At 40.1% G+C, this 23,840-nt stretch overlaps 1 protein-coding gene across 1 annotated transcript in view; it reads right to left on the bottom strand.

Moving 5' to 3' along the window:
• The window catches only part of RBSN (rabenosyn, RAB effector), a 190,977-nt gene extending 175,890 nt beyond the window's left edge, over positions 1 to 15,087 (bottom strand). Inside the window, exon 1 of the mRNA XM_053689352.1 lies at positions 14,929 to 15,087. Coding sequence (XP_053545327.1) covers positions 14,929 to 15,087 — 159 coding nt within the window. The remainder of the gene's footprint in view (positions 1 to 14,928) is intronic.
• Between the last annotated feature and the right edge of the window lie 8,753 nt (positions 15,088 to 23,840).

Here is a 23,840-nt window from a genome sequence, read left to right as displayed (position 1 = left end):
CAGATTAGGGGTTAATAAATGTAGGTAGGTAGCGGCGATGTTAGGGATGGCAGATTAGGGGTTAATAATATTTAACTAATGTTTGCGACGAGGGAATGCAGCGGTTTAGGGGTTAATATGTTTATTATAGTGTTGGCGACGTTGGGGGCGGCAGATTATGGGTTAATAAGTGTAGGTAGGTTGCGGCGTCATTGGGGACGGCAGATTAGGGGTTAATAAATATAATGTATGTGCCGGCGAAGTTGAGTGCAGCAGATTAGGGGTTCATAAATATAATGTAGGTGGTGGCGGCAGTGTCCGGAGCGGCAGATTAGGGGTTAAAATTTTTATTATAGTGTTTGCAATGCGGGAGGGCCTCGGTTTAGGGGTTAATAGGTAGTTTATGGGTGTTAGTGTACTTTTTAGTACTTTAGTTATGAGTTTTATGTTACGGCGTTGTACCATAAAACTCTTAACTACTGACTTTAAATGTGTTAAGGATCTTGTAGGTAGAGGGTGTACCGCTCACTTTTTGGCCTCCCAAAACAGACTCGTAGTATCAGCTCTATGGAAGTCCCATAGAAAAAAAGGGTTTACAAAGTTTATGTGTCGTTTTGCGGTAAGGCCAAAGAAGTGTGCGGTGACTCTAAACCTTCAAGAGTCGTAATAGCAGCGGTAGTGAAATAGCAGCGTTAGGACCTCTTAACGCTGCTTTTTTTTACCCTAACGCACAACTCGTAATCTAGCCGTTTATTATTAAGAAGAGGGGTTTTGCAGTCCATACTTATAAATTAATTTTTTTTTTAATTTACTGTGACATCTCTTGAGAATTGCACATGAATTGGTTATTGTGTTGATAATTTATAAATGTATCTGTGTGTTAAATATGGGTAAATATGGGTAAATATTCTGCACAGACTACATTAAGAAGTCTTTGACAGGGAAAAACACCTATAGAGGATTATATCTGCACATTTTCAATGATACTAATTGGAGTGCTCTTGCCCTCCTGGGTTAGTTATATCTGGGTCTTTTTGAGCAGCTAAAGGATAAACTGACTTGAGTAGGTCCACCCAATGACTTTGAAAGTATGATTATTCTGGTTGTTCAATTTGACAGACAACTTTGTGAAAGACAGAGATTGGCCTCTCAAGCTGCAGGTTCCTCTCAAGTATTTCCAGTAAATGCTTATCCTCCAGTTACTGAACCCTTACACCACGAGGAGCCTATGCAGATAGGAGCTACTAAGGGGCCTATTTCCACTTCTGAATGCTCTAAACATAGAAAATCAAACTTATACTTTTAATGTGGCAAGGGTAGTCACTTTCTTCGTCATTGTTCTGTGATCTGTCATCTGCAAGTTCCTGCAGCTGTGCTCCTTAATACTTCATTTGTTTATCTGGCATCTAACTTATCTATTCACCTTTTGTTACAGTGATCAATAAAGAGAATCAGAATAGAGGAAATTTTCAATTCCAGTGCTAGTGGGTGTTTCTTTCTGGCTGAGAACATTGGAATACCTCTAAAAGCAAAGACCTCTTCTATATAGCTTTTTGTCTCAGATGGTAGCCCTATGAGGTGTGGTCCTGTTATCCAAGAGACTTTGGCCTCTAGTTATCAAGCCGTCAACCTCAAATACGCTGGAATTCCGCAGCGTATTTGTGGCGAGGCTGATTTGCCTAAGTTATCAAGCCCTACACACTGGCAAAAGTAGAATTTAGTGACGTAAGCTTCGATCCGCCAGACTCAATCCGACACAGATCGATTCTTACGTCACTCCAGATGTTCCGTACACAAGTTTGGCACAATCTGACTACTTTTGCTAGTTATCAAAAAACTAGCAGGTATGCTCGGCACTTTTCCGGCCCAGCGTACCTGGTTTTCAATCCGCCGCCCTGGAGGCGGTGGATCCCATAGGAATCAATGGGAGTCTGACCATAGCGAAAGTTCATGTTCGCTGCTGCCTGACATCACATTGATTCCTATGGGAGCTGTCTACACCTAACACCCTAACATGTACCCCGAGTCTAAACACCCCTAGTCTGTCCCCCCCTACACCGCCGCAACTAAATAAATGTATTACCCCCTAAACCGCCATTCCCGGAGCCCACCGCCACTCTAATAAACTGATTAACCCCTAAACCGCCGCTACCGGACCCTGCCGCCACTATAATAAATATGTTAACCCCTAAACCGCCGCTCCCGGACCCCGCCGCAACTATAATATATATGTTAACCCCTAAACTGCCGCTCCCGGACCCCGCCGCCACCTACATAATACCTATTAACCCCTATCCTGCCCCCCCCTACACCGCCGCCACTATAATAAATTTATTAACCCCTATCCTGCCCCCCCTACACCGCCGCCAATATAATAAATTTATTAACCTCTATCCTGCCCCCCCTACACCTTCGCCACTATAATAAATTTATTAACTCCTATCCTGCCCCCCTACACCGCCGCCACTATAATAAATTTATTAACCCCTATCCTGCCGATCCCGGACCCCGCCGCAACTAAATAAATTGTTTAACCCCTAAACCGCCGCTCTTGGACCCCGGCGCCACCTATATTAAACGTATTAAACCTTAATCTGCCCCCCCTACACCGTCGCCACCTATAATAAATTTATTAACCCCTATCCTGCCCCCCCACACCGCCGCAACTATAATAAAATTATTAACCCCTAAACCTAAGTCTAACCCTAACCCTAACACCCCCCTAACTTAAATATTAATTAAATACATCTAAATATTATAACTCTTATTAACTAAATTAATCATATTTAAAAAGAAATACTTACCTTTAAAATAAACCCTAATATAGCTACAATATAAATAATAATTATATTGTAACTATTTTAGGATTTATTTTTATTTTACAGGCAAATTTCAATTTATTTTAACTAGGTACAATAGCTACTAAATAGTTAATAACTATTTAATAGCTACCTAGTTAAAATAAAGAGAAATTTACCTGTAAAATAAAAACTAACCTAAGTTACAATTACACCTAACACTACACTATACTTAAATAAAGTATTCCTAATTAAAACTAAATACTTACCTGTAAAATAAACCCTAAGATAGCTACAATGTAATTAATAATTACATAGTAGCTATTTTAGGATTTATATTTATTTTACAGGTAACTTTGTATTTCTTTTAGCTAGTTAGAATAGTTATTAAATAGTTATTAACTATTTAATAACTACCTAGCTAGATACAAAATTACCTGTAAAATAAATCCTAACCTAAGTTACAATTAAACCTAACACTACACTATCATTAAATTAATTAAATAAATTACCTACAAATAACTACAATTAAATACAATTAAATAAACTAACTAAAGTACAAAAATAAAAAAACTAAGTTACAAAAAATAAAAAAAATAAGTTACAAACATTTAAAAAATATTACAACAATTTTAAGCTACTTACACCTAATCTAAGCCCCCTAATAAAATAACAAATCCCCCAAAATAAAAAAATGCCCTACCCTATTCTACATTAAAATGTTAACAGCTCTATTACCTTACCAGCCCTTAAAAGGGCCTTTTGCGGGGCATGCCCCACAGAATTCAGCTCTTTTGCCTGTAAAAAAAAAATACAACCCTCCACCAACATTAAAACCCACCACCCACATACACACGACCCCTCTGAAGATCATCCTACCTTTAGCCGTCTTCAGCCAGCCGACCACCGATGGAACAGAAGAAGACATCCGGAGCGGCAGAAGTCATCATCCAAGGGGCGCTGAAGAAGTCTTCCATCCGATTGAAGTCATCATCCAAGGGGTGCTGAAGAAGTCTTCCATCCGATTGAAGTCATCATCCAAGGGGCGCTGAAGAAGTCTTCCATCCGATTGAAGTCAACATCCAGGCGGCGTCTTCATTCTTCATCCATCCGGAGCGGAGCCATCTTCAGACGAGCCGACGCGGAGCCATCTTCTTCCACCGACGACTGAACGACGAATGACGGTTCCTTTAAGTGACGTCATCCAAGATGGCATCCCTCGAATTCCGATTGGCTATTACGGTAGGACAAATCTGATTGGCTGATTAAATCATCCAATCAGATTGAAGTTCAATCGGATTGGCTGATCCAATCAGCCAATCAGATTGAGCTTGCATTCTATTGGCTGATCGGAACAGGCAAAAGAGCTGAATTCTTTGGGGCATGCCCCGCAAAAGGCCCTTTTAAGGGCTGGTAAGGTAATCGAGCTGTTAACTTTTTAATGTAGAATAGGGTAGGGCATTTTTTTATTTTGGGGGGATTTGTTATTTTATTAGGGGGCTTAGATTAGGTGTAAGTAGCTTAAAATTGTTGTAATATTTTTTAAATGTTTGTAACTTATTTTTTTTATTTTTTGTAACTTAGTTTTTTTTATTTGTTGTACTTTAGTTAGTTTATTTAATTGTATTTAATTGTAGTTATTTGTAGGTAATTTATTTAATTAATTTAATGATAGTGTAGTGTTAGGTTTAATTGTAACTTAGGTTAGGATTTATTTTACAGGTAATTTTGTATTCCTTTTAGTTAGGTAGTTATTAAATAGTTAATAACTATTTAATAACTATTCCAACTAGCTAAAAGAAATACAAAGTTACCTGTAAAATAAATATAAATCCTAAAATAGCTACTATGTAATTATTAATTACATTGTAGCTATCTTAGGGTTTATTTTACAGGTAAGTATTTAGTTTTAAATAGGAATAATTTATTTAAGTATAGTGTAGTGTTAGGTGTAATTGTAACTTAGGTTAGTTTTTATTTTACAGGTAAATTTCTCTTTATTTTAGCTAGGTAGCTATTAAATAGTTAATAACTATTTAATAGCTATTGTACCTAGTTAAAATAAATTGAAATTTGCCTGTAAAATAAAAATAAATCCTAAAATAGATACAATATAATTATTATTTATATTGTAGCTATATTAGGGTTTATTGTAAAGGTAAGTATTTAGTTTTAAATAGGATTAATTTAGTTAATAAGAGTTATAAAATTTAGATGTATTTAATTAATATTTAAGTTAGGGGGGTGTTAGGGTTAGGGTTAGACTTAGGTTTAGGGGTTAATAATTTTATTATAGGTGGTGACGGTGTAGGGGGGCAGATTAAGGGTTAATGCGTTTAATATAGGTGGCGGCGGGGTCCGGGAGTGGCGGTTTAGGGGTTAAACAATTTATTTAGTTGTGGGGGGTACGGGATCGGCAGGATAGGGGTTAATAAATTTATTATAGGGTGCGGCGGTATAGGGGGGGCAAGATAGGGGTTAATAGGTATTATGTAGGTGGCGGCGGGGTCCGGGGGCGGCGGTTTAGGGGTTAATCAGTTTATTAGAGTGGCGGTGGGCTCCGGGAGCGGCGGTTTAGGGGTTAATACATTTATAAGAGTTGCGGCGGGGTCTAAGAGCGGCGGTTTAGGGGTTAATAACTATATTTAGTTGCGGGGGGCTCCGGGGGTGCCGGTATAGGGGGTAGAACAGTATAGTTAGTGTGGGTGCTTAGTGACAGCTTATCAATAAAGCTGTAAAAAAGCCGAAGAGCAGCAAGATCGGATGAGTGATAACTATCACAGTCTGCTGCTCATCGCCCCGTACTTGGTGCGCGACTTTATGACAGATTTATTGATAACTTTGGAGAGCGTATTCAGGTCCGCGGCGGCGATGGTAGGCGAGCTTAGGCGGGCGTATTGGGGCCGGCGATGGCAGGTAAGTAGACACGTTGATAACTAGAGGCCTTTGTCAGCATCTGTGTCTCTGACCTCTGGTCATACTGAGACTTTACAATTTGATGTGGAGGCTACTACCTTGTTTCCACTTATTTTGTGACTGCCTTGGTTGAAATTGCATAACCCTGTAATAAATTGAGAGGTTGGTAACATCTCCTTTGATTGTCTGTTTTAATCCACTATGTTTTTGGGAGTTTGTCAGGAGGAAAATCCATTAACTCCCGAACCTTATTGAGTCTTTTTAAAGGTTTTGAGAAAAGGGGTAGATAGCTTCTTAGACGCTCATATGACTGTCTCATTGACTTCTATTACTTTCTAACACTTCTTGAATGACATCTTTAGAGATTTGTTGGATACATTTATTGTAATTTACCTGGATGATATTCTGTTTTTCTGCCCTTCTCAGGATGTTCATATTACTCTTGTCTGATTAGTGTTTTTGAGACTGAGAAGAATGTTGTTTTTTTTACTAAATTTGGAGAAATTGTCATTTACTGTCTCTACTGTTGAGATTGTCATTAGTGAATCTATGGTTCTCTGGCAGTGCCATTAGTGAATCTGTGGTTCTCTCTCTGGCAGTACTAGTATTTAATCTGTGGTTCTCTGTCTGGGGGTGCCATTAGTGAATCTGTGGTTCCCTGTCTGTTAGTGTCATTAATGAATCTGTGGTTATCTGGCGGTGTAATTAGCTAATCTGTGGTCCTCTGTCTGGCAGTGTTATTAGTGAATCTGTGGTTCTCTGTCTGGCAGTGTTATTAGTGAATCTGTGGTTCTCTGTCTGGCAGTGCCTTTAGTGAATCTGTGGTTCTCTGTCTGGCAGTGCCTTTAGTAAATCTGTGATTCTCTCTCTGGCAGTGCCATCAGTGAATCTGTGGTTCTATGCCTGCCAGTGTCATCAATGAATGTAGCAGTGCCATTAGTGAATCTATGCTTCTCTGGCAGTGACATTAGTGAATCTATAGTTCTCTGGCAGTGTCATTAGTAAATCTGTGGTCCTCTGTCTTGCAGTGTCATTAGTTAATCTGTGGTTCTTTGTCAGGCAATGTCATTAGTGAAGCTGTGGTTCTCTGGCCGTGTCATTTATGAATCTGTGGTTCTCTGTCTGGCAGTGTCATTAGTGAAGCTGTGGTTCTTTGGCCGTGTCATTAGTGAATCTGTGGTTCTCTGTCTGGCAGTGTCATTAGTGAATCTGTGGTTCTCTGGCAGTGCTATAAGTGAATCTGTGGTTCTCTCTCTCTGGCAGTGTCATTAGTGAATCTGTGGTTCACTAGCAGTATTATTAGTGAATCTATGGTTCTCTGGCTGGCAGTGCCATTCATGAATCTGTGATGTATGGAAGTGTCATTAGTGAATCTGTGGTTCTCTGTCTTGCAGTGTCATTAGGGAATCCGAGGTTTTCTGTTAGTGTCATTTGTGAATCTGTGATTTTCTGTCTGGTAGTGCCATTAGGGAATCACTGGCATTGACAATAGTGAAACTGTGGTTCTTTGTCTGGCAGTTCCATTAGTAAATCTGTGGTTCTAGGTCTGGCAGTGCTACTAGCAAATCTGTGGTACTCTTTCTTGCAGTGTCATTAGTGAATCAGTGTTTGTCTGTCTGGCAGTGTCATTTGTGAATAAATAGTTCTTTGTCTGGCAGTGTCATTAGTGAATCTATGGTTCTCTGGCAGTGCCATTAGTGAATATGTGGTCCACTGTGAGGCAGTGCCATTAGTGAAACTGTGATTCTCTCTCAGTCTGTGGTTCTATGCCTGCCAGTGCCATCAATGAATGTAGCAGTGTCATTAGTGAATCTATGGTTCTCTGGCAGTGCCATTAGTGAATCTATGGTACTCTGGCAGTGTCATTAGATAATCTGTGGTTCTTTGTCAGGCAATGTCATAAGTGAATCTGTGGTTCTCGGGCCATGTCATTAGTGAATCTGTGGTCCTCTGTCTTGCAGTGCCATTAGATAATCTGTGGTTCTTTGTCAGGCAATGTCATAAGTGAATCTGTGGTTCTCTGGCCTTGTCATTAGTGAATCTGTGGTTCTCTGTCTGGCAGTGTCATTAGGGAAGCTGTGGTTCTCTGGCCGTGTCATTAGTGAATCTGTGGTTCTCTGGCAGTGCTATTAGTAATTCTGTGGTTCTCTCTTTGGCAGTGTCATTAGCAAATCTGTGGTTCTCTAGCAGTATCATTGTTGAATCTGTGCTTCTCTGGCAGTGTGATTAGTGAATATGTGGTTCTCAGGCAGTGCTATTAGTGAATCTATGGTTCTTTCTTGCAGTGTCATTAGTGAATATGTGGTTGTCTGGCAGTGTCATTAATTATTGTGCAGATTCTCTGGCAGTGCTATTAGTGAATCTGGGGTTATCTCTCTGGCAGTGTAATTAGTAAATCTGTGGCTCTCTGGCAGTGTCATTAGTGAATCTGTGATTTTCTGGCTGGCAGTGCCATTCATGAATCTGTGATTCAATGTATGGAAGTGTCATTAGGGAATCTGTGGTTCTTTGATAGTGTCATTTCTGAATCTGTGGTTTTCTTTCTGGCAGTGCCATTTGGGAATCTCTGGCAGTGACGATAGTGAAACTGTAGTTCTTTGTCTCGCAGTTCCATTAGTAAATCTGTGGTTCTGGGTCTGGCAGTGCTACTAGCGAATCTGTGGTACTCTTTCTTGCAGTGTCATTAGTGAATCTGTGGTTCTCTGTCTGGCAGTATCATTCGTGAATAAATAGTTCTCTGTCTGTCAGTGTCATTAGTGAATCTATGGATCTCTGGCAGTGCCATTAGTGAATCTGTGATTCTCTCTCTGGCAGGGCCATTAGTGAATATGTGGTTCTACGACTGTCAGTGCCATCAATTAATGTAGCAGTGTCATTAGCGAATATGTGGTTCTCTGGCAGTGCTATTAGTGAATCTGTGGATTTCTGGCAGTGCTATTGGTGAATCTGTGATTTTCTCTCTGGCAGTGCCATCAGTGAATCTGTGGTTCTATGCCTTCCAGTGCCATCAATGAATGTAGCAGTGTCATTAGTGAATATATGATTATCTGGCAGTGCCATTAGTGAATCTATGGTTCTCTGGCAGTGTCATTAGTGAATCTGTGGTCCTCTGTCTTGCAGTGCCATTAGATAATCTGTGGTTCTTTGTCCTGCAATGTCATTAGTGAGTCTAGCAAGACGCCACTCCAAGGCAATGCAAAAAAGAAGAGATCGACACATTCAATTAAAATCACTTATATCCTTTATTCACAGTTGCATTAAAAACTCATGGAGGACGGCAGTCAGATCTTACACATTTCACGCCCACAAATGGCACTTACAATTAATTACTTTCACCTAGATTACGAGTTTTGAGCTAAACAGGGTGCGAAACTTACGCCAAAAAAGTTGTGTTTCCCCCCCCCCCCCCGTAGCGCTGCCATTACGAGTTACTGAAAAGCCTCCTTGTGCATGCGATATGGTGGTGTTAAGCTCCATATCGCACAAAATCCAAGGGCTGCTTTGACATGCTCGTGAAGGCTTTCCCCCATAGACATCAATAGGGAGACAGTGTTATAAAAAAAAGCTAACACCTACGATCGCAGAATAAAAATTCTCTGTAATGCAACCCCATTGATGTCTATGGGGGAAAAAAAGTTATGTTTAAACCTAACACCCTAACATAAACCCCTAGTTTAAACACCCCTAATCTGCCGCTCCCGACATTGCTGACACTAATAAAAGTTATTAACCCCTATTCCGCAGCTCCCAGACATCCCCGCCACTATAATAAAGTTATTAACCCCTTTTCCTTTGCTCCCCAACTTCGATGACACTATAATAAAGTTATTTACCCCTAAACCTCCGGCCTCCCACTTCTCCGCAAATAAATAAACTATTAACCCCTAAACCTCTGGCCTTCCACATTTCTGCCACTAAATAAACCTATTAACCGTATACTGAAGCCAATAGGATTTCAGTAGCTCTCATTCTATTGGCTGTTTTGAACAGCCAATAGGATTTTAGATGTTCTCATCCTATTGGCTGATTTGAATTTGAAGAATCAAATCAACCAATAGGAATGCAAGATACGCTATTTAGAAACTGCTACCTTGCATTGAAGCTTCAGTGTATGGAGGGGACCGTATGAAGAGGAAGCTCCGCGCTGGATGTCTTCACAGCTCTGCGCCGGCGGGATGAAGATAGAAGACGCGCACCCGCGATGGATGAAGATGTCGCCGCCTGGATGAAGACTTCTCGACACCTGGATGTCTGGACAACTGGGGTTAGTGTTAGGTACTTTTTTTTTTTAAGTGTTTATTTTTTTTTTCAGATTAGGGTTTGGGCTTTTGAAAAAGAGCTAAATGCCCTTTTAAGGGCAATGAATAAGAGCTGAATGCCCATTTAAGGGCAATGCCCATACAAATGCCGCTTTAGGGGCAATGGGTAGCTAAGGTTTTTTTAGAGTTAGGTTTTTTTATTTTGGCGGGGAGGTTGGGTGGTGGGTGTTACTGTTGGGGGGACTTTGTATTTTTTTACAGGTAAAAGAGTTGTTCAACTTAGGGCAATGCCCTACAAAATACCCTTTAAGTGCTATTGGTTGTTTAGAAAAAACTTGAGCCAAAAATATAGATTAATGGCTCGGTATAGGATGCATATATTTAGCACTTACTATCCCCTATATATGATTCAGAACCTGGAGTAGGAATGTTGTAAGGGTGGGGCGACGTGATGCTTACATTAAAATCTAACTTTTATTTCAACACTTAAAAACAAAATTCCACATACAATTTAAAAACACAAATTGGCATAGAGCATATTCTGAGAGAGATTGGGCTATAATAATATTAGATGTACAATCTTGAGAGAGTAACCACTTGGAAGAATGTGTATCGTTGCTATTATACCTGATTATGATGATGTCCAAAATATTGGACAGTTGTGTATCCTTGTCTGTCAAGTATATGTATTACTGTATCTTGCAGTGCATATATATATATATATTTGATTCCAATAATTACTCTCTTAGGGGGAATTGATTATACTCATTACATTATGAGTTTCTGTGTAAAGCTATCAAGTATTATTTAAAAGAACCTAGTGTCATTTAAGTCATAAGCACCCACGATTCACTAACTTTAACTAATTTTAATAGAAAACAGGTATCACTGCATAATATTATATTGTAAAAATTAATTTAATTTCTTTATTCCCTCCACATGTCCCCCAGAAAGTAATTAAAATTCACTTATGTGTTTTTCACTCCCTTATATATATATTTATTTAATTAAAAAATTGTTCCCTTTTATTTCATTTTGAATTTTTTCAAGTAGTTTTAAGACACACCAATTCACAATTCACATAAGGATTCACGTTTATGGGTGTTAGTGTGTTTTGTAACAGTTTAATTATTAGTTTTGTGAAACATTTTTGTTACACAAGACTCATAACTACTGCTCTCAGATGGCGGTACGGATCGTGTTGGTATAGGCTATAACGCAAGCTTTTTAGCCTCACCACACAACCTGTAATACCGGCGCTATGGAAATCCCATACAAAAACATCATTTTTTTGAGTGCAGAATGGATGTTGCGTTACAGGCTAAAATGCTTGCGGTATAGCTATACCTACACAACTCAAAATAGCTGCGTTACTGCTTTTACGCTGAAATTGCCATTTTTTCAGCGTTAAAAGCCATAATGCAAAATTCGTAGTCTACCTGTTTGTTTTTTGGATTGGTGTGTTGGTTTACAAAAGAGGTCCAGCAGTCTATCATGTTATCTATGAGTAAGCATGATTTGTGGGCATGAAACTAATAAGATCTGACAGCCGTCCTCCATGAGTTTTTAATGCAAATGTTATTATTAAGGATATACGTGTCTTTATTAAAATGCAGCAATCTCTTCCTTTTTTGCAGCACCATTAGTGAATATGTGGTTCTTAAGCAGTGTCATTAGTGAGTCTGTGGTTCTCTGTCTGGCAGTGCCATTAGTGAGTCTGTGGTTCTCTGTCTGGCAGTGCCATTAGTGAGTCTGTGGTTCTCTGTCTGGCAGTGTCATTAGTGACTCTGTGGTTCTCTGTCTGGCAGTGTCATTAGAGAGTCTGTGGTTCTCTGTCTGGCAGTGTCATTAGTGAGTCTGTGGTTCTCTGTCTGGCAGTGTCATTAGTGACTCTGTGGTTCTCTGTCTGGCAGTGTCATTAGTGAGTCTGTGGTTCTCTATCTGGCAGTGTCATTAGTGAGTCTGTGGTTCTCTGTCTGGCAGTGCCATTAGTGAGTCTGTGGTTCTCTGTCTGGCAGTGTCATTAGTGACTCTGTGGTTCTCTGTCTGGCAGTGTCATTAGTGACTCTGTGGTTCTCTGTCTGGCAGTGCCATTAGTGAGTCTGTGGTTCTCTGTCTGGCAGTGCCATTAGTGACTCTGTGGTTCTCTGTCTGGCAGTGTCATTAGTGAGTCTGTGGTTCTCTGTCTGGCAGTGCCATTAGTGAGTCTGTGGTTCTCTGTCTGGCAGTGCCATTAGTGAGTCTGTGGTTCTCTGTCTGGCAGTGCCATTAGTGAGTCTGTGGTTCTCTGTCTGGCAGTGTCATTAGTGAGTCTGTGGTTCTCTGTCTGGCAGTGCCATTAATGAGTCTGTGGTTCTCTGTCTGGCAGTGCCATTAGTGAGTCTGTGGTTCTCTGTCTGGCAGTGTCATTAGTGAGTCTGTGGTTCTCTGTCTGGCAGTGCCATTAGTGAGTCTGTGGTTCTCTGTCTGGCAGTGCCATTAGCGAGTATGTGGTTCTATGTCTGGCAGTGCCATTAGTGAGTCTGTGGTTCTCTGTCTGGCAGTGCCATTAGTGAGTCTGTGGTTCTATGTCTGGCAGTGCCATTAGTGGGTCTGTGGTTCTCTGTCTGGCAGTGCCATTAGTGAGTCTGTGGTTCTATGTCTGGCAGTGCCATTAGTGAGTCTGTGGTTCTCTGTCTGGCAGTGCCATTAGTGAGTCTGTGGTTCTATGTCTGGCAGTGCCATTAGTGGGTCTGTGGTTCTCTGTCTGGCAGTGTCATTAGTGAGTCTGTGGTTCTCTGTCTGGCAGTGCCATTAGTGAGTCTGTGGTTCTATGTCTGGCAGTGCCATTAGTGAGTCTGTGGTTCTCTGTCTGGCAGTGTCATTAGTGAGTCTGTGGTTCTCTGTCTGGCAGTGCCATTAGTGAGTCTGTGGTTCTATGTCTGGCAGTGCCATTAGTGAGTCTGTGGTTCTCTGTCTGGCATTGTCATTAGTGAGTCTGTGGTTCTCTGTCTGGCAGTGTCATTAGTGACTCTGTGGTTCTCTGTCTGGCAGTGCCATTAGTGAGTCTGTGGTTCTCTGTCTGGCAGTGCCATTAGTGAGTCTGTGGTTCTATGTCTGGCAGTGCCATTAGTGAGTCTGTGGTTCTCTGTCTGGCATTGTATTAGTGAGTCTGTGGTTCTCTGTCTGGCAGTGTCATTAGTGAGTCTGTGGTTCTATGTCTGGCAGTGCCATTAGTGAGTCTGTGGTTCTCTGTCTGGCATTGTCATTAGTGAGTCTGTGGTTCTCTGTCTGGCAGTGTCATTAGTGAGTCTTTGGTTCTCTGTCTGGCAGTGTCATTAGTGAGTCTGTGGTTCTCTGTCTGGCAGTGTCATTAGTGAGTCTTTGGTTCTCTGTCTGGCAGTGTCATTAGTGAGTCCGTGGTTCTCTGTCTGGCAGTGTCATTAGTGAGTCTTTGGTTCTCTGTCTGGCAGTGTCATTAGTGAGTCTGTGGTTCTCTGTCTGGCAGTGTCATTAGTGAGTCTGTGGTTCTCTGTCTGGCAGTGTCATTAGTGAGTTTGTGGTTCTCTGTCTGGCAGTGTCATTAGTGAGTCTGTGGTTCTCTGTCTGGCAGTGTCATTAGTGAGTCTCAGAGAGAGTTGAGGAAAGAAAACCTAATCCTCAAAAAGACTATAGAAACAGCACTCGGGGGTTATGTGTTCAGATAATGGATTCTAATATTGCACCATGTGCATTTAGATCATAAGTGCTTATTGGGGGACCAGCCAGACATGTTGCAATAAAGGGGGGGGGGGTGCAGTTTAAAACATAACTTTTATTACACACAAATTACAAAATAAAATGGAAACACATTATTAAAATCACTGTTAGGTTTATTCTCGTGATGCATGTAGTTTCATCACAAATAATAATCGTGTAGAAAGTGTGCTTTGTCCAACAGTATAAATATTGGTTGCTAAATGATGGTATTATAACATATTTGTGTCCAAGACCTGTTTTGTGACATATGGAAGACTGGTTATGGGTAAATTGGTTTCCCTAAATTAACCATGCTTTAATAGTCGTATAATATATAGGAGAGAGACTGTGATCACCTGATCACAAATGTTAGTTCACTGGGGGTTAATTGTATACAAAGCTATTGTGAATAGTAAGCATATGGTTGCTCTTGATAATTTAAAGGGACATTAAACCCAAATTTTTTCTTTCATGATTTAGATAGAGAATGTCATTTTAAATTTTCTTGATATTCTTTCCTGAAAAGCATATCTAGATAGGCTCGGTAGCTTCTGATTGGTAGCTGCACATAGATGCCTCATGTGATTGGCTCACCAATGTGCATTGCTATTTCTTTAACAAAGGATATCTAAAGATTGCAGCAAATTAGATAATAGAAGTAAATTGGAATGTTGTTTAAAATTGTATTTTCTAGGTTTAAAATTGCATGCTCTTGAAAATTCCATGCTCTGGGATCCGGAGGAGGAGCTCAGGTGTTTGGTCAGGTGAGACACCTGTGCAGCATTACCTCCACTGCAAGCTGTTGGCGAACTCTTCGCGCCTAAACCCTCAGACCCTGGGTGGCCTGCTCAGCAAGTTTATCGCTGCTGGATCTGATACTCTGCCATACCACCGCACAAGAACTTTATGCTGCTTCAGCCATAGGATTTGCCTTCTGCCCTAGCTGTGCAAATTCTCACTGCAATAAGGTAGAGGGGAAGACAAAAGGAAAAAAGCTAAGTTTTGCTAATTGTGGCAAACCTCCTCCTCATACCCGATCTAGAGTGAAAGACAGACTCTGACTACACATAGGAGTTTTCTTCTCCAGAGCCCCCGCTGGGGCTAAAGCCGGCTTCCTTGCTAAACCTGATAAGACGACCTGCTTGCTCCACATTGGCATCAATAAACCAAGTCTACCAACTATCTGCTCCCACCCGCAAGTCCAGCTACACTGGTCAAGAGCTGAGGTTTCCCAACGATCTTGCCTGTAGCTGACTCACCTGGATTCCTGCCGCTGGCTGTGGGGAGGCGCTTGGACCCGCTATTGCTCTCGGACTGCTGATCCCTCCCACCGGTGCTGCGTGGGGACACGGACCCACTACCTGCGCCTGGATTGATTGCTCAGGTCCTGGGCTGCCTCTTTTCCTGCCGCTTGTCATCTCAGCATTTGCTGTTCCTGGCGGCTGTTGTTGGGCGCACTCCCCTCCCACCGGTGCTGCGCGAGGGGGGTCGTGCTGAAGAGGAGACCTTTCTCTGGAGGCATCTGGACTCTAGCAGTGGGTAACGTAGCGGTAGCTCTCTACTGAAAAACAGCATCTCTGGCCCCCTCCTTGCTTTCCTTTTGATATAACTATATCTGCACAGGCTAGGGGGAAGGAGTTGTCACGGGGAGAAGAGAAGGGGAAAGTAAAGAGCCTGAACGGACACTTTGTACCTGGGTCTGCCTAGGCAAGGCAGGATAAGGCTTAAAGTTAAAAGACAATTCTACCTGTCAGCTTGCTAGAACAGCGACTCTCTCCTATAGCCTTCACTTGAACTCGACCTAATTTCCTAAAAATTGCCTAAATATAAATTATGCTCAGCAAACCAGGCCGCTGATTTTTTTAATATATATATGTACATATTATCCTAGCCCAGGCAAACTAAGCTGGGGGATATTGGGCTAAATTAGGCCCACAAACTAGCCTTGGGGAAGTGGTTCATTTAGGCTTCTCTTTATCGATACCTATACCCTGAGCCCTTGCTTAGAACCTTACCCCCCCCCCCTAGCAACGTATATTAAAATTACAGTGCTCTCTTCTCTAAGCTTAATTGTAGAACTAAGCAAACTTGAGTTTACTTAACTAACTTTCAATCCTGACTATGTTTATTAATAGAAACCTTGCAATTATCATCCATTAGAGAACTGGCTGGATGCTGAGAGGGGGAGGGGGGAGAGGAGAGGGTGAGGGGACACCTAAAAAACTGCTCCTAAGATAGAATTAATAATCTTATAAGCACTGCATAAAGCATTCTCCCTCCTATCAATATTTATATCACAGATGCTGGGGAAGGTAGTAGCAAATAGTTAATATAGGAATAGAGGCTAATGGGCCTTGAATTTTCTTGCTTTTCTCATTTTCCTTCCCTTTTTCTATAAAAGAAATTTGTTATCTGCCGTTATATAAGTGATCTTTATACCAGCTTTTACCTATTAACAGAAATGTTGCAATTAATATGTAGTAGAAAATTGGTTTAGATGTTGCTATTTAGTCTGAGTTTTCTCTGTGTCAAGGGATATTTGTTAAACTAAATTGCTTTGGGTTCCTTGCTTAGTCATATAGGCTGATAACCTGTTATCTACGAAGCTCAATTGTTAAATCAACAACTGATAAGAACTAACTACTGTATATTGTTTATACCAGATTGCTTGTTATAAACTGTACAATCCTTGCCCCCTGTCCCTCTCCTCCTCTCTGTCCCTCCTTTTGGCCCTTTTACTAAATCCAATCTTATTGACTCACTGTTTATAGTGAGATTAGAACATACACTACTGATTTTCCCTTAGCTTGTCCTCAGGAGTGAGGGGAGAGAGGGCATAAGGAAAAATCTTGCAAGATTACTTGAACACTTATAGTCTATATTTTCGTCTGTAACCCTATCCCTGCCTAAAATTAGATAACTGCTCTTCCTGGGTCCTTGTGTTTCGTTACACAAGTTTTTTTTGCACTTCCTTTACACCGTCACTCCCTCACCTCTTAGCCAACTACCAACCTATCACGTCATACCACACACTCACATAATTCCCTCCCTCATCTCCCCCTCCTTTTTTTTTTTTTTTTTCTCTCATACTTTTTTTACACTTAAGTACCTATCACCAAACTGAGTTCACTTCTCTACTCTGGAAACTTTTCATTAAACGTTTCCCTTTTCACCACAATAAATAATCACACGGCACATGGATACATTTCTTTCCAATTCTTCTAAGACTCCCTCTCCAAGTATGGCAGTCAGGCACAGGGATAGGAAATTTAAGAACACACAGGATCTCGTTACTGAGACCCAAACAACTCTTACTAACACCTTAACAACACCGGAATTTACCAATATACAGTCCTTAGTAACCAGTATCTCAGATGCACTTGAACCTAAATTTGAGGCACTTAAATCAGAAATCAAGCAAGACATCACCTCTCTGACCCAAGAGGTTAGACAGTTCTCGAATAGGATGCAGGAAGTAGAGCAGAGGGTCTCTGACCTAGAAGACATAGCAACATCACATAGTGCCAAACTTGAGTCCTCCACTAAAAACTTGCAAAAAATATTTAATAGGCTGGAAGATATGGAAAATCGCTCTAGACTAAATAATATAAGAATAATAGGCCTTCCAGAGGCCCAAACAATTTGAAAACCTTAATCTTTTTATTTCAGACACACTTACCAAAGCTTAAAGATTCCATCTACATAATCACCCGATTATAGTCGAGGAGAGCTCATAGAATAGGTGCCCCCCGTCTAGACAGTAGAAACGGGAAACAGACCTAGACCTGTTATCGCAAGATATACTCAATTATCAAGATAAGAACACACTACTGCACATTTCCGTAAAAACCAGCCAATTCTTATAGAGGACAACAAGATCTTGATTTTTCAAGATTTCTCGTCCGACACAGCCTCTAAGAGAAGAGAGCTGGCTCCGATCTGCTCTAAGTTTATCCAACATGGGTACAGAGCTACCTTAATCTATCCCTCTAAACTTAGAGTGGTAGTAAAGGAGACAAACACATATTTTTGTAGAGGCTCAAATGGCGGAAAATTCTTTAAGACACTGACACGTAATTTACATGACTTAACTCTTTTAGTTAAATAGTCAGAAGATATAACCTATGGCAAAGGTAGCTAGGGGATCGGGGTCTCTCCCCTTTCTTTTTTTTCCTTCTTGGGTTGTTCCCTTTTTTTTTTTTTTTTTTTTATTTACTTCTCCATACCACCTCCCATACCGCTCGCCCTTCTTTCCTTGCCCTTCTCCCATCCCTCTCTACCTCTCAGAGATAAATGATGCAAAAATTGGATAAACTCAAACTTATATCCTGGAATGTAGGGGGAATCCCATCTCCCATTAAACGGAAGGCAATTTTAACACATCTGCAGAAAGCTCAGGCTGACATTGGGTTCATACAGGAAACCCATTTAAACCTAGAGGAATCATTAAAACTGAAGACCTCATGGGTAAGGGAAGCCTTTGTGGCTTCAAGCGTTGGAAAAAAGCGGGGGGTCGCTATACTTATAGATAAAAGAGCCCAAGTGGAGATTTTACACTCTGAGGCCGACCCTGGGGGGAGGTATGTCCTGGTCAAAATGAAAGCAGACCAAGTGTTATATACACTTTGCAATGTCTATGGCCCGAATACAACTGACCCAGAATTCTGGGATCTCCTACAGGCCAAACTCCTTCTAACCAGTGAAGGCCACCTAATCTTAGGAGGAGACTTTAATTTGGCTCCACAATGCCCTATAGACAGACTTAGAAGAAACACTAAGCTCTTAAAACAGAAAAAAGATAGTCTTGATTTTAAAATGTTTAATAAAATTAAGCAGAACCTTGCACTACGCAACATTTGGAGAACTCAGAATCCTGATACTCAGGACTTTACCTGTCTCTCTAAGGCTCACAAAAACATTATCTAGGATTGACCTATTCTTAACCGATGAACGGTTAAGCATCACAAAGATAAAAAGCAAAGATAATGCCAATATTTTGTCTGATCACGGGCCTATCTCTCTTGAGCTTTTATCTTGGTCAACCCGAAACCCAAGGACACTACGATTCTTTTTTCCTTATTATCTTGTCACCAACTTAAATTCAAAGAATGTCTCAGGAACAAATTTAAGGAATATGTCCACTTCAACAGCAATTACATAGGGCGCCCAGATATCTTCTGGGAAACTGCCAAAGCAGTTCGTAGAGGGGAAATCACTGTATATATTGCTATGCAAAATAAGAGAAGGAAGGCAAGAGAGAAGGAAGTGAGTAACTCTTTGATTAACTCCTACAATCTTTTTTTACTGGAAATAACCCCTCTAAATTGGGCTAGATATGTACGTGCTAAAGCTGCAAGAGACACTTTTTTATAACTCAAGAAGCTCATAATGAGCTTAGACTGCAAGCAAAAATGTATCGATTTGGTAAAAAATCTGGTAAAATGTTAGCCAAACTGATTAAGAACGAAAATAAAAAACCTATTATAGATAAAATCCAGCACATGGGGAAACAGCTATTAAATCTCAGAAATCTTGGACTTATTTTTTCAATATTTCCAGGAATTATATACTAGCAAAGGCTATGATTCAGAAAAAGCTACCGAATTCTGGAATAAAATTACTTACCTTATAGCATCTTCTGAAGCAATTGACAGCCTCAACTCTCCTATTACAAGGGAAGAAATTGAAAAAGTGATCACTAAACTTTCTCTTAATAAAGCTGCTGGCCCGGATGGACTACCTAACGAGTTTTACAAAGTCCTCTCAATAGAGATAGTCCCATACCTGGGCAATTTGTATAATGATATTTTTATCAATGATAAACAGGTCACGCCCTCTTTTTCTTCCTCATTCACCACCTTGATCTTAAAAGAGGGGAAAGACCCTACCTGCAAAGAGTCTTATAGACTAATTGCTCTATTAAATTCGGACTACAAAATCCTGACCTCAATCTTAGCAACCAGGCTTCAGACTATCCTTTCAAAAATAATCCACCCGGACCAAGCTGGCTTCCTCAACAACCGTAACTCCACAGCAAAAATTAGGGAATTACTCGTTACCACGGATTATATTCAGAGGATATCTGCGCAGGGGGCGGAGGGAGAGGACCTTCCGGATCTGGCCATTCTGTCAATTGACACAGAAAAAGCTTTTGACTCAGTCACTCATAAACATATAACAACCTCCCTAATAAAGTTTGGGATTAAGGGCAATCTCCCCAAATTTATAGAGAATATATACAATCAATCTTACACAAGTCTGATAATCAATAACAATATCTCCCCTTCAATAGCATTGAACAGGGGCACGCGTCAGGGTTGTCCTCTCTCCCCGCTTCTTTTTGATATAGCTATAGAACCTTTGGCAATTATGATAAGGAAATCCCTGGATGGCATAAAAGTCCAAAAACATGAAATGAAAATCGGACTGTATACAGATGACTTACTTGTATATCTGTCTAATACTGATTTGAATATACCAAAACTTTTGCGAATTACCGATCACTTCGGCGCCTTCTCGGGGTATAAAGTAAATGTTTCAAAATCTGAGTTGTTTTGGCTTAGGAAAAGTACTAGGAGTAATTCAGATCTCCCTTTTAGGGTGGTAACAGAGTCCTTTAAATATTTAGGGATTCATATCCCAATCAACATCGGAGACTTATATAAACTAAATATAACACCGATGCTCGCTTACATAAAAGAAAGACTCAAAATCTGGCAGAATTTACCATTGTCAATATCGGGTCGGTCAGCATTATTTAAGATGGTCCTCCTCACTAAGCTGCTTTATGTTCTTCAGAATGTCCCAGTAATGTTACTAGAAAAAGATGTTCGGTCAATGAACTCTTCAATCAGACAATTCATCTGGCAAGGGAAAAGATCTAAAATATCCTTCTTTAAATTGGCTGCACCAAGGGAGCTGGGAGGCCTAGCATTACCAAACCTGAGATCCTATAATTTATGTTTCCTAGCCCGCACAGTAGCGGATTGGATTCTTTCCAAGAATTATGTTTTAAATAACGAACTCGAACTAAGCATATGTGACCCGTTCTTACCAATAGCTTTGGCACATTCTGAGCCAAAAGATCTGCCAATAGGTATTAAAGAACTTAAAACCATAATGATCCCTCTTAAAGCATGGTATAAGTTAACTAAATCTCTCTCTATTAACAGCACAGCCTCAAAATAGCTTCCCTTGATTGGAAATCCCAACTTCCAACCAGGTTTAGATTCGGTGGTTTTTAATAGGTGGCATAATAATGGTCTGGACAGGGCTATATATGTATTGGATCAGGATAGAAAGTGTGTTAAGTCTTTTGAAGAGATGAAGATCGAATTCAATCTGCCAAATAAAGATTTCTATGCCTATCTGCAGATAAGGCACTATGTCCTTGATCTTACCAAAAAGGCTGGCTGGAACTGGACCCTTGGCCAATTGGAAAACTGGCTAACAATAATCAAAATCGGCTCCATGTCCATCGCCCCTGGCTATTATATTCTGAGCACCAATAAAGGCACTCCCATTATGGAGAGTCTGGCTTTGGCTTGGAACGCCTCAATTCCACACAATAATATCGAGATGAAAACTCTTCAACTATCAGTGAGCAAAGTAGCAAGGACTACCCTCTCTACTACTTGGCGTGATGCACATTTAAAACTTTTGCACAGGGCATACTTCACCCCAGAAAGAGGTCTCAGAGTTCGAAATCAGGAATTTAACAAATGCCCCAAATGCTCTTATCCAGCAGCAGATCTGATTCACATGTTTTGGCAATGCCCTAAGATAAGAAATCTTTGGAGTAAGCTAGAATGCTGGCTTAAAAACAAATTAAAAATTGAAATATTAGCTTTTTCATTGCACCAGATCATACTATGTTTAAAACCTGAGGACAGACATCAGCCCGAAGAGAAATTAGTAAATCTCTCTATTCTAGCTACCAGATACTTGATTTGCAAGAAATGGAAATCGAGATCATTACCAACTATCCCTGAAATTAGGAATAATTTAAAGAAACAATGTGTATTGGAACAAAGAAACACAAACATAGATAATGAATCTGACGTAAGGAATTTTTTTGATAAATGGGCACCACTTATTAAGATATTCCCTGAGGGAGAAATTGACTATTTGATCTTTCCATTTAAGAACTCAGAGATAGTTCTGCTCGGTATTTGGTATTTTTTTCTTCTCCCCCCCCCCCCCCCTTTTTTTTTTTTTTCTTTCTTTTTTTCTCTCCCTTTTTCTCTTTTTTTCTCTTTTTCCTTCTTTTTTTTCCTTCTTTTTCTTTTTCCTTATATATATATATAAAAAAAAAAAAAAAACTCCAACAATGAGTAGTAAGCAAAATGGTAAATATTTGTGCCTCAGATCAACTAACTGTGCATATGACCTGTTTTATATACCTTATCTATGCCTGCTATGTTGTTTTTTTTTGGTCTTGAAGTAATATGTACGATACCAAAATATTTTTCTTTTTTTTTTTTTTACTATGGAACTTGTACTCACTGCTGGTTATAAATAAATGATATAAAAAAAAATTGTATTCTCTATCTGAATCGTGAAAGATTTTTTTGGGGTTTAATAGCCCTTTAACTCACAGATTGCCCTGTATACTAAGAAACGTGTTTGCGATTTGCAGGTGATGAATATCCACATGTTGTTGCCAAAATCGGTAACAAATAAAAAAAGGGTGTCAAGTGATTTTCCTTAATCGCAACAGATAATAAATAACTGGGTTGCTACATGAGTACAAAGACTGCTAAGTAACTGAGCTTGCATTATGCAGTTATTTGTAGTGCCATTGGTTCTATACTTTTTCTCATTTGTGAGTCTGTTGTTCTCTGTCTGGCAGTGTCATTAGTGAGTCTGTGGTTCTCTGTCTGGTAGTGCCATTAGTGAGTTTGTGGTGTGAATCTGTGGTTCTCTGTCTTGCCGTGTCATTAGTGAATATGTGGTTCTCTGGCAGTGGATTAGTGAATATGTGGTTCTCTGTCTGGCAGTGCCATTAGTTAATCTGTGATTTTCTGGCAGTGTCGTATGTGAATCTGTGGCTGTCTGTCTGGCAGAGTTATTAGTGAATCTGTGGTTCTCTGTCTTGCAGTGTCATTAGTGAATATGTGGTTCTCTGGCCGTGTTGTTAGTAAATTTGTGGTTCTCTGTCTGGCAGTGTCATTAGTGAGTTTGTAGTTTTCTGGCAGTGCTGTTAGTCAATCTGTACAGCACTGTAAGATGAGACCGGCACAGGGCAATGCCTTCCTAGGCTTTGGTGCAAATTGGTCAAGCTGGCGACCTCCAGCTCCACAATATCAAACAAACAAAACTGTCCACAGCACCAATGTAATAAAAGGAATCTTCTTTATTGAATGTTTAAAAGCATACAAGACAGGTATGCGACGTTTCGAGACCGCAGTCTCTTAATCATGCATACACAGTAATGCACCTGTCTCTTAATTTAAAGGCAGTGTCAACCAATCATATTCAGGATTCAAAGTAACACACCTTGTGCTTGGATTAACCTTTTCATCTCTTATTTATACATATATATACAATTGTGATTTAAGTATGTAGATTCTGCCATCCATAGATAGAGACACAAAAAATAAAAACAATATATTTACACAAAGAACAGGTAAATTACAAAACACAGGTAAAAAGCAGATGTACACTTACAGAAATATAATTACATCTCGATTTTGCAACTCTTCTAATTTACAGCCTTTAAGCAAAACACTGTTATTTTTTACAATGTATAAATTCTTTATTTTAATACTCCAGAGAACGAGATATAAAAATTATCCTGCATAAACTATTACTTGATTTATAACCCTAAACCTTAGGAATACACTCATGATAAAACAATCCAGAGTATAAGTAGAGTAGAGGGGAACTCAGACTTAAAATAAGAAGATTTTTAACATCATATTGTCAGAAAAGAATTTAGAAGTGAGTTTGCTCAGAGGAAGAACGACAGATCCCATTCTCTATTTAACCCCTTAGGGTACATAGAATCCAACTTGTGGATCCAAAATGCCTCTCTTTGTTTCAGAAAAATTTCTCTGTCACCTCCTCCTCTGAGCACTCCCACTTGATCTATTATTTGCCAACGAAGTTGGCTAATTTGATGGCCAAATTCCACAAAGTGGCAAGCTACAGGAGCCTTATCGTCTTTCTT

Source organism: Bombina bombina, chromosome 7, assembly GCF_027579735.1.
Source record: "Bombina bombina isolate aBomBom1 chromosome 7, aBomBom1.pri, whole genome shotgun sequence".
NCBI classification, from domain to species: domain Eukaryota; kingdom Metazoa; phylum Chordata; class Amphibia; order Anura; family Bombinatoridae; genus Bombina; species Bombina bombina.
Note: the sequence above shows the minus strand (reverse complement) of the source record. Positions and strands in the feature narration are given on the sequence as shown.